This window comes from Ctenopharyngodon idella, chromosome 12, assembly GCF_019924925.1.
Source record: "Ctenopharyngodon idella isolate HZGC_01 chromosome 12, HZGC01, whole genome shotgun sequence".
NCBI lineage: Eukaryota > Metazoa > Chordata > Actinopteri > Cypriniformes > Xenocyprididae > Ctenopharyngodon > Ctenopharyngodon idella.
Window position 1 is genome coordinate 8,351,675 of NC_067231.1, and position 12,335 is coordinate 8,364,009.

Consider the following 12,335-nt stretch of genomic DNA (forward strand, 5'->3'; position numbering starts at 1 on the left):
GTAAACCCGATAAGTGCCTACAGTCCCCATAGTTCAATGAGAAGTACGTGACGCCCATCGCGTTCAAGTTCAAGGCTCTTTCTAAGACTAGCCAATCACACGCCTCGAAAATACACATACGCCTCCGACGTATGCATAGCGCGGCCCGTGATTGGTTATCATTGTTACGCCTGTGCCGCGACGCGATTGTCGTGACGCGAAAACGTGAGGGAGGGGGAATGCGAATGGAGGCCGTTGGTGTTTCAGAGCCGAAACAATTGAGGGAGAAATACATGAGGAAAACTTAAATAGAAAGCCTATGAATTTTTATAATCCGTTAAATCGAAACTCATATCTCAGATAGACGTATAACTGTGTCAGTGGAGTTCGTGAGGCAGTGCGTGTCAGTATTTAGTGTTTGTTTATAGTGTTAGTGGAGCTCAAAGGCCCGGATTCACTCTCTTCACTAACCAGGCGAGTATTTAACTTCCTTTGGTCCTGCTGTGGGTTCACTTCTTCTATACATTCCGTATATGCATTGTAACCTAGTAATAAATGAGTTTTAATGCTGGATCTGAAAGTGTATTTTATAGCATTGCCTTATTAGCCTGCTAGCTTCTTCATGCTAATCCTCTTGCTAGCTCATTAGCCGTTAGCATGGGTATGTTGTTTTTATCAGCTGTACTAGTTTTCAGACCTCTTTCGTTTTAATCCAAGGGAAGAACTTGCGTTAATGTATTATTTGCTTAGCGAAGGGAAGAAAGTTGCAAAAATTACAGGTAAACAGAAGACAACAGGTAACGTTATAATGAATAACACTAACGTGTTATCCCACTAGCTTTTAGCATTCTTAGTTTATTACTGATTATTGAGGGAAATTCGCTGTGTTTGCAATAATGTCGAATGGAATTATAGCATAAATTTTGTTTATTTTTTTTGAGGTTGACTAGTTGGCACTAGCCAATGACGGGCTAAAATTATTATGATGATAATACCATAGTACTGATTGAATGATTGCCATATTGATGTACCATGCCATTTACTCAGTACTTAATGGAATTCAACCTTAAAATTCATGCTAGTTTCTGGTTCTTTTTTTAGTACTATTATTATAGCCAGAATCTTGCACTTCCTTTTATTTATTGTTGTGGATATCAAAGCTTAAACTTCTCACTTTTTGAGCACATTGCATCAGATTTGTTTTTCTTACTTATGTAGAGCACAAAGTAACTTTTAAACCTATTTATTTAATTATTTGTGATGCCTTTTTGTATATAAATTAACAGTGTTTGGAACAATATCGTGTGTTATTATGGCAGAAATTGTGTAATATTGTTCGGTTGGCAAAATAGATTGCAAGCCAATGATGGCCTCAAATTATGCATATGGTAATACCATGGTACTTAATGATTGCTATATTAATGTACTTTATAATTTATGTCAAGGAATACAGTTGCACAACCTTGGTCTGTCTAAAAGTCAATGGTTCTTTTTAGTGCTGTTAGTAGGCCTGACAAGATTATGAATTTTTCTGCTGACAATTAATGTCAAAATGTTACAAATAATTGCAATTAACAATTTAATTCTGTTTTGTTTGTTAGTGTACTCCTAATGTGTTATATTTTTACTTGGAATCGTAAATAATATAATAATAAAAATATTATGATATAGGCCCATATGATTAACTTTAATGTTGTGAAAATTAGGCTTAGTATTTATACAATTAATATTAATATAATGCAGTCTGATTAATTCCACAAACCTTCATTTCATATAAAGGAAGACCAGTGTTTTTTTTATTTATTTTTTTTATTTTCTTTGGCAAAACGTGATTGAAATTTAAACTGCACAATTATTGTGGTTATCTCAAATAAGATCGAATAACCATGATCAGACATTAATTGTAATAATCCAGTGAGATTTTTTTGTATGCACAAGGAGTCTGACAACAGCCGGTATGCTCCACATGGAGATCTGAACTCACCATCATCAAGTCCTTCTGGGATTACATGAAGAGACAGAAAAAACTGAAACAGACTAAATCCAGAAGACTGCGGCAACGTATCCAAGACACTTGAAACCTACCTGCAAAGCTACAGTACAGTGAAAAATTTTAGGCACTTGTGTAAAAATGCTGTGAAGTGAAGATGCTTTCAAAAATAATGCCATAAATAGATTTTATTTATCATTTAACTTCTATTAACTAATCAAATCAATATTTTGTGTGACCACCATTTGCGTTTAAAACAGCTTTTTGTTACACAGTTTTTCAGGTAGCTTTGCAGGTAGGTTTCTTCAAGTGGAGACGCTGCCGTAGTTCTTCTAGATTTAGTCTGTTTCAGTTTTTTTTTGTTTCTTCATGTAATCCCAGATGGACTTGATGATGGTGAGTTCAGATCTCCATGTGGAGCATACCGGCTGTTGTCAGACTCCTTGTGCATACAAAAATCTCACTGGATTATTACAATTAATGGAAAAAGGAATGTGTAGAAATGTAAACTGATATTTCCTACTGACACACTGCAGCAAAATATATAAATTGGCTTAAAACCTTCTTTTGGTAAAAATATTAACATGACTTTTGCACAGTCCTGTATGTAGAAATCAAAATCATTTTTTAAAAGTATTCTGATTCCTATGTTTTATCGGCACAGAAGTGCAAGTAGTTGTCTGGTTTGAATGAGTTTAGGAGAGCATCTGTTTTATAATGAGTAGCCCCAAGATCTTTTAGGTTCAGATATAAGAATGCAGAATATTGTTGATGTTATTCATTATGAACAGATGAATCTTGAGGCAAATTGTTAATAGTCAGCATTTGATTGCAAAACAACCAGTGAATTATTCATGAAACAGTTTATTATCATTTACAGGGAATATGAGACAGATGCCACAATGACGTCTAGATTTGGAAAAACATACAGCCGAAGAGGAGGAGATGGGACCTCCAAGTTTGATGAGGTGTTGTCCAATAAAAGGGCCACGCTCAGCACCAAATGGGGTGAGACGACTTACAAAGCCAAGGTGGGAGCGAAGAGGCCTGGTTTAAAGGCCGAGGTGACGGATCAGACCAAGAGGTCCAAGGTCTCAGAAGGTGATGGCTCAGAGGATCCGTTCGGATTTGACAGTGACGATGAATCCAAGCCGGTCACGTCTCGTAACGTAGCCCAGTCTAAATCCAAAGTGACGTCCACAGGGGGCTCCCAGGCCAGTCTGACACTGGAGCCCAACAGCAGGGTGAACCAGCCTGCCAGCGTGGAGGCCGTGGCTCCCAGCAGGGCCCCTTTCACTCTCAGTAGTGAGAGAAGTGCTCACAAAGTGCCAGAGGACCCTGGGAAATTTTTTAACGCACCTACTACAGGTATGTTTTGTTTATGGAGGATTCGCCCCCCCCAAAATACATTTGAATTGTTTCAATGTTCAAACAATATCTGATTTGTTCCTGCATTACTCTGTTGTTATGTCAGTGTCGTTCAGGTGTTTGACCCATTTATCTCAACGGGAAGAGCAAGTGCACAATTACCACATTGTATAAACCTGCCCTAGATTGATTTTTTTTGTTGTTTTTTGTGGTTGTTTACTTGCCTGAAACATTTGAACAAACAACTTTAATTGAACTGAACAAGACGGTATGTAAATATTACTTTGTTTGACATTGAAGTCCATATTTGGCATAACGCACATTATTGAAATTAGGAAGCATGTGTCATCACCAAAGTCCTTGCCAAATCCTTGAATGTCCTTTGGAGGGTTTGTCAGCATTTTTTGCAGTTTCTTTGGCTGAGTGGCTTTTTGCTTCGATTAAGAGGCGTGCAAGAGCATTAGTGAATTCCACTTGAGTTTATATCATCAGGTGTTTCTGATAGGTGTTCAGCATCATTTACAAGTGCACATGAATGCTTGGAAGAAAAACATTAAGATTGCTTGTTGTTACTAAGCTCTTTGCTTGGCTTATGCATTTGTGTACAGTTTTTAGTTATTAGAGGTCTTTTGAATAGTGGTCTTTGTGGGGTTTTCAATCGATGATGTTATTGGTGTGCCATGTTGAGAAAAAATTATACACTCCAAAATTTTCTGGGATTTTGTCAGTAATGACAGTATTTTGCCAGTATTGTGTTTTTTGTGCTGGCACCTTAGCTGGTTTAGGCCTGTCATGGACAGCTTTTCATATTCTCCATATTCTTTGCGGTGGTTAGTTTACAGCAGTATGTTCACCTGCAATCTTTTAGCCCTGATGAAGGTCTGTGCGCAAAATAAAGAGTATTATCTTTTCAGCTCCATTTTCTGATTATTTTGATCTCTCCATTTCACAAGTGTTGCTGGCATTGTCCCAAACAATAGTTCACAACAACAAAGTTTTCTAATAAAGGAAGTATTTACCCCCTAATGAAGGTCAAATTTCAGGGGAAATTTCTTTTTATCGGATGTAACAATTTGACAAAATATAATGCATACATTTAATCAATACATTTAATTAGAATGATACATTGTTACCAATCAAATGAAAAAAAAAAAAATACTATTTTAGTCTTTTCACATTCAATTCAATGTGTTGCTTACAGTTTCTTTCTTTGTGATTAATTCTTACATTTATTAGCAATTTCAGTAATGTTTTTTTTTTTTTTTTTTTCTGTGTGCGTATGAAGTGCCATTAGATGTTTACACAGACTGTTTAATGCAGCTCAGAATTGGCTTGAATGCATTTACGCTACAATTGCATAAATAATGCTTTTTTTATTGAATATTTAATTCTGAATTTAAAAAATATGAAGTTTATGATGAAACTTGAACTGGTTAAATGGTAAACTGTTAAACAGTGATTTTAGGTAAAAATGGGAGTAGAAACAATGTGAAATGTACAACACTCGTACAATAAATGGCTTTTTAAGAAGATACATTCATATGAGATGTAATTTGAAGGCCTGTATTTTTTTTAAATCAAAATGTGGACAGTGAGAACTAAACTATGGGATCTCAAATCAAAGAATTTTAGTTCTCCTAAAATAATCACTTTTTCCCAATGTAGAGTTAGAGTTCGATATTTTACAGATATGTATGGACTCTCATTTTTAGGTGGCCATATGAAAAAATTAGGGGGGTATATGCATCCGTGTACCTTAGACCAGGAATCAGCAACCTATGGCACTTGGAGGGATAATCACAGAAGTGCGCACCTGGTTTTTCGGATCTACATGCTAGCGCAGGTTATAATTGCTCAGTTTATTAGTATTTGTAGCTCCAAACTTGATAAAGCAGGCTGTGTGAATATGAGGATTGATTTCTTCAAAATGTACATCCCTATGCAAATTTGAAGGACTTTTTTTTAAAGCTGCAGTCCGTAAGTTTTGCCTCTTTGTTGCCATCTCTGTTTGAAACCTGCAATTGCAGTTATTTACGGAATTATCATCTTTATGTGGGTTGTGCAATGGCACGGCTCCTCTGCGCGGTTGAATCTAATGTTTGCTGTCAAGTCACCACATCGGTGTGGATACTGTACTTCGGAATCACAGATTCTACGTCTTGGAAGTATGACTAAAATAAGAATTTTCACCGGAAAATGTCATCTGAGCTAGTAAGTAACATGTCTGCCACTTCTGACCAACTGAGAAAAAAGCATTAGCCTACAAAAAATCGCGGTGCCAATGGCTGCCAATTAGCTCGGATCACGTCAAGCTGTGCAAATTATTATTATTGTTATACTTTGATCTCAAATTGTTAATGTTAACAACATCAGCATTGCGTGACTGTGTATTTAGTGTGTATTAGCATTACCTGTAGATTTCAATTTCTGTTGCCACTCCGCAGTCCGAAGTCTTTTGATTACGGGTCAATCTCCAGTTGTCACTGACTCATTTGGAACTTTCTGGATTACAATCTGTCAAAATGATGTTTAATTATTGCAGCTGCTGTGAGAAAAGGCTATAAATGATCCACCACCTGCAGCATCCTCGCATGATATAGCCTACTAGCAGGGACTCGTTATTTATATAAATAGACGTGACGTAATGACGCAAAGATGAACGGCTGCATGCTCGAATTTCCCGCAGAAACCCACCAGTGCCACCCGAATTATAAAACATTACAAGCTTACCATTGTGAATCGGGCTAAGGTAAGGAGATAGTTTCGAACACTGGCTGGTTATGTACTTGCTCTTGATAATTTTTAACCAACAAAAAGTTACAGACTTCAGCTTTACATTTATTTAAATACATACACCTCTTTAGCTATTGTCACATGCCAGTGATTATCCCTGCCCATGCCGATGTTGGCACGCGTGCCATAGGTTGCAGACCACTGCTTTAGACTATACTACTGTTCATACCCAACAAAATGCCAAAAAAACAAACCATCAAACTTTGATTTCTCAATTGTTTTGTTCTGTTAGGAGAGAAATGAAATGTGGAAGTGAATGTGGGTGGAATTTCACATGCATGTAATCGGAGTGATGTTAGTTGTAGCAGTACAAACCTGAAAAAAACTGACCCGTCACTCTGTTTTTTTTCGTAATATAATTGTTCGCATTCATCAGAAAACTTTCTTGAGGGGATCTGCACCATAACTGCTGTAAATGCTCAGGACACCAGTGTTACAGGCTGTAGACTTGTGTTAGACCCTGCTTAATATCACAGTAATGGATACGGCGGACTGACTCTTACAACAGCAGCCTGGAGCTCCCAGCAGACCAAGAAATGAAAATCTTTAATTGGCCCAAACTCTATTTTACATTTCCTCTGCATAATTGCTTTTTCAGGTCGGTACTACTCCAGGGTCTTGCAAATCATTTGGCTGACTAAGTAATCAATGAGGTGAAGTTAGAGGAAACTTTCAGAACACTGACACCCGTCAGCGGCGATGTTAATACGAGAAGAACACTTAGATGCCGATGGAGCGTAGCGTCTGGACAGGCCCCTGTGAGCTGCTTATCTCATTTGGAAGCACAGCACACAGAACTCATCACCTTGTCTGTAAACGCTAAGGGTCTCTTATGAGAATGCATGCTGATGAGTGGCTCTCCCTAAGATACTCCAGTTTTGTTGCTCTTGTGAATATTGCTTGGATCAATCTGTTATCTGGCAAAAAGTAGACGTTTATGTTCCTATTGTTCTCTAGACAGCAGAACAAAGCACACTGGATCAAAGGGGAAGTAGTTTATGGATGATTACTATAACTATAAAGTTTTTAATAATTGTTCTTATTCTATGAGAATAGGGATGTCCCTCCCACTGCTATAACTATAAAGACACAGAGGAACAATATTGTTGGAATCTTTTCCACTTGGTTTTCCATCTGAGGATTAATAAAAACATTGACAGCCAATCAGAATCCACCTGACTTGAAAGAGCTTGAGCATTTAATTTGGCAGACAATGATATAACTGCAGTGCACAAACAGAACATTATTGTCGGTTGATGTGGATGATATAGTTATCATTTTGGTGTGAACAGGCCTTAAGTAGTGGTCGACCGTTATATCCCCAAAACTGATATCTCCGCCAGTATTTGGCCTTTTTTAGTTATCGGCTTTGGGCGACGTGTCGGAAGCAAGACTTTTTTTTTTATTTTGACAGTGTGGGGAACACCCATGCCGGAGCTCCCGTTCTACGTCTTTATTAGACAGAACTGGTTAGGGTTTTGTATTTTTTGCAGCATTGTGTAGGCAGTCAGCACAGTGATTGGCATAACCAATGGAATCTTTTAGAATCAGCTGCGGGGAGGAGTTTGTGCTGAACAGGTTTGGGGAAAAAATCACGCCATTTAAACAAGTCTTTAAATATCTAATAAATATTTAAAGGATTAGTTCACTTTCAAATGAAAATTGCCCCAAGCTTAACTCACCCTCAAGCTATCCTAGGTGTATATGACTTTTTTCTTTCTGATGAACACAATCAGAGAAATATCAATAAATATCCTGACGCATCCAGGCTTTATAATGGCAGTAAGGGTTACCAAACGAGTATGAGCTGAAGAAAGTATCTCCATCCATCATAAACGTATTCCACACGGCTCCGGGTGGTTAATAAAGGCCTTCTGAAGCGAAGCGATGCATTTGTGTAAAAAAAAAAAAAAAAAATCCTTATTTAACAAGTTATGAAGAAAAATATTTAGCTTTCGCCAGACTGCCTTCTGTATTCTACTTAGAAAGAAAGTGTAAAACTCTAGCAGTTCAAAAAGCTTACGCTACGTCCTACGCCTTCCCTCAACTTACGGAACTGACGTGACGCCAGTTCAGTTTTTTCCGTAATTTGAATACGGAAGGCGGTCTAGCTGAAGCTAGATGTTTTACTTTATAACTTATTAAATATGGATATTTTTTTTTAACACAAATGCATCGCTTTGCTTCAGAAGGCCTTTATTTGTAGACTGCATAAAATATGTGTTGATTTTATGTGTAACTATCAATCTGTGCAGTTTGGAGAAACTTTAAATGCTTTATCAAACTATGCTGCGCTATATCCATTTGGCCGCCATGTTGCATTCATGTCATTGACCTTGTCTTTATTTGAAAAAAAATATTCATTGTACACAGACTTATCAGATTACTAAGTGCACTGTTGATTACAGTGTTTGTTTACTTTATTCATATTTTTTAATTTCTTTTTTTGTGAAAAATACTATAATAGGTACTATAATCAATATCAGTCAACCACTAGCCTTAAGGCTTGTTCACACAGAGACCTAGAACTGCACTATATGGATGTAAATGTCAATATGTAATAAACTCACTGGAAAATCTATTTCAGTTGTTATAAGATTTAAAACCAGATAATGAGATTTAAAAATGACACATCCAATATGCATAAAGAAAACATCACTCCAACTTTTCAACGTTTCAAATCTCATTATTTATTTATTTTTTTTTTTACTGACGTGTAAAGTATTGTCTAGCATTAATGGCAAATTAATTCATTTCAAATAGAATTCTGAACAACAGAACATGCTTAATGCAAATTCATACCTGGAACATGAAATTATGGGGTGGATATTAGAGCTTTAACTCTACTTTACATTTCTCACATGACTCACTCATATCATCTATCTAAAGTTGGGCTTAGCTAGGTCAAAAATTTAACCAGTGAATTGCTGCGTCTCTGGTTTGGGAAGATGATACATTAAGCACGGTTAGATATAACCATGCTCTGCCATATTTAACACCTAAATACTTTCACACAGTCAAGATGCGTTCTCGTTTGACACCAGATCTTCTGCAGTGAACCTTATTTTTGTCATCAGGCCGACTCTGTTTTGATAAGCTAGCGCAAGCTACCCTGTCTTTTAAAACTTTAAATACTACTTCTGTCCAGCTGTTTCAAATGCAAGCACCATCCTGGAAGAATGCCTTCCCAGTTGCAGGTTCTCCACTTCACCCTGGTATCACTGGTCAAGTGACATTTGTTGTGTGCATTGCACACATACCAGAAGACAACGGTGTACTCTTTCTACATCACATCTACATAAATGCCTGAACGTAAGAATCTCGTAAAGTAGCGTTATGAAAACCTTAACTTAATTGGCATAAGTATTGATATGTGAAGCTTGGGACTGTAAATAAGCTTGACTTATTTTAATTTTAACGTTGTTAGCGTTATTTCCACCGAATCGAAAGTACTTTTTATTTCAAATACAACTTGTATAACGCTACATTACTAACATTATTGCCAATGAATACAATTATAGTTTAGCTCTACTATACTATATTGTCATAACCACAACATAATTAAACAGTTTGCTTTTACACACACAAGATGTTCTGTGCAATTTCATAATAACAGGGTTTGAAATGAACACATGTAAAATGCAGGTAAAAATCAACTGTGGAGGGTAACGATGTGAAATCACTAGGCAATTTGGAGGGTTATGTTTCACAAATTATCTTCACTCAGTTTGCTGGCGAAGTTAATGTAATCTGCGCAGATTTAGTGAACATACTTCTGAGTCAATATGAATATTAAATATAGCTGAATTGAGCAGCCCCTGCACATTTCTGCCTTGAACAACACAACCGTCACTAAGCAACAAATAAAGGTGCACTGGTTTGTTTGCTTTGAAGGTAGCACAGCAAAGACCCAAGAAACATAATAATGGGGGGTAAAAAAACCCAATGTAAAATGAAAGAACCACCTCGCACCTCGTTGCTGTATGGGATGTCTTGCATCTTTCTCACCTTTTTCACCCCTGATGTGTTTGCATCCCTGTTAGTTGGAGACACTTAATATTCAGCAGTGTTATTGATTTGACTGCACTGACACTGTTGGATGAGAGCTAAACTGAGCTGGATGATTACATCACAGTTTTTTTCCAGAGCTGCTTCGTAGCTGAATTGAACTTTGTTTCATAATTGATGAAATGTATAACTTATAACTCCTCTCTCTTCCTCATTTACGGCGTTTCGCTGTCACTCACGTGATGTGTAACATGGAGGCAGACCTAAACAGATTAGTCAGTTTACTTGGTGGATTTCGAGAGGCAATTTTAATCAAATTCATGAATAGTACACCATTTTAACATTATAAAAAGCACATACTGAGTTACTGAAACATTTTTGTCATATAATTCACTTGTCTGTTCACAATGAGTTGACAGTTTAAACGTTCTTGTTTCCTTTTATTTTGAAGAGCTGAGGTAAATTGTCTATTGTTGCTTTCAGTACGGCTATAAAAGGCGCACAAAATGATATTCAAACTCACATTAGATGCTTTTAACATTAAATAAAGCACATAAACAGTACCTGAGATTATCATTGTCATACTTTGTGTTGTCGCTCCAGTTGCGATGTCGCAGAAAAATAGAAACCGCTTCTAAAACAGAATCATCGCGTGTCCCTGTTGCGGCTAGTTGGGACAAAAACTCTGATTAACATGGAAAAGATACCTTTTATTATCGCGTGTTGCGGCGTCGCATCTCGTTAGGACACGGTGTAAGGTAACACCACCAATCTCTACAACCACCTCAAACGTCACCACAAAATACAGTACGAGTTAGCCATGAAGGACAAGGGAGCCACACATAAATAATAAATAAATGAAATAAGGAAAAGACACTATTTTTTTGTTACTCCTAAGTCCAGCACTTTATTATAAATGAACGTCCTGTGTAGACAGCACTTTTTTTTTTTTTTTTTGCAATAAATGTTTTGGTTCAAAAAATGAGAATCGTGTGAAAGAATTATGATCTTAATTCCCGTGGAGAAAAATTGTGATTCACATTTTAGCAAGAATCGTACAGCCCTAGTGCCCAGCACAGAAAACGGTGTGTGAGTGCCGCATAGGGTTCTCTTTTGCGTCATCTTACACTTGAATGGTTTAAAACCACATTAAAATGCGCACACAGGAATCGATAAGCAGAATTGAAATTTCATAATTGGAATTGGATACTTGTTATAAAATTAAAATTCCCAGCCCTGCTTATTTGGCTCCTCACTCTTTAAGAGATTGAAACTTGCCAGTTCCCTGTCAGTGTTTTATGCTGCCTTCACATGCTCTTGGAATTATCGTAAATATGAGTTCCCTAGGTAAAAATTGCACATGAATGCCCTCCAATTTCAAATTAATCACAACTTCAGAAGTGGGAATTATCAAATTTCCGAGAGCACGTGAAGGCAGCATTAATGCGAGAGCACTGCAGTGGAAAATACATTTTTCTCTGTCCTCTTCCAGAAATGTAGTCTACTCAATGTCAAAGAGTGGTCTTGTACCCAGGCATTAATTTATATAAAAGCAAATAAGTTGTAATAGGAATTTTCCGAATGCCATTTCATATTGACTTCATATTGAAGGAAGTTTAAAGTTTGAAATCAAACATTGAAATCAAAATAGAAAATTCTTATTTTTTAAACAACTTTTATTATTTATGATTTATCAATGCACATAATAATTCTTTTTTTAATTAATATGCCTGTAAATTCATGAGGTCTTTAATCAAGAAGCTATTTGTTTATTGCTTGTAGTTTCGTTGTTCCCCTTATTTATATTTGTTTTAAAGCTATATTTATTTACTTCTTAACATACAATTGTTTTGATTTATTATTAATTATTTTAAAAAAAAAGTAAGCTCATTAATAAAAAAAATAAAAAAGAATAAAAAAAAGTAAATCAACAATCATTTTAGAATTGAATCATGATTCCCAGAATTGGATTACGAAGTGCCTAAAGATTCCCCTACACAATTCATGTTTCATGCTTATTTCAAGGGTGGTAGTGATGATTTAATGGCTGGAGATGGCAGTTTCATATGCTTGGTTGATGGTAGATGTTTCAACTTCATGGGGCCCATTGTACGTGCTGCCTTTCCATTGGTGGTTGCTGTATATTTGTTAATTTACTAGAAATTTTCACAGTTCACTACTGCTGCTTAACTTTGTT

The 12,335-nt window shown here is 36.5% G+C and overlaps 1 protein-coding gene across 1 annotated transcript in view; it reads left to right on the top strand.

Moving 5' to 3' along the window:
* Positions 1 to 157: 157 nt before the first annotated feature.
* The window catches only part of waplb (WAPL cohesin release factor b), a 58,427-nt gene continuing 46,249 nt past the window's right edge, over positions 158 to 12,335 (top strand). Inside the window, exons 1-2 of the mRNA XM_051914198.1 lie at positions 158 to 453; positions 2,850 to 3,337. Of these exons, the coding sequence (XP_051770158.1) occupies positions 2,872 to 3,337 (466 nt within the window). The 5' untranslated portion in view covers positions 158 to 453; positions 2,850 to 2,871. The remainder of the gene's footprint in view (positions 454 to 2,849; positions 3,338 to 12,335) is intronic.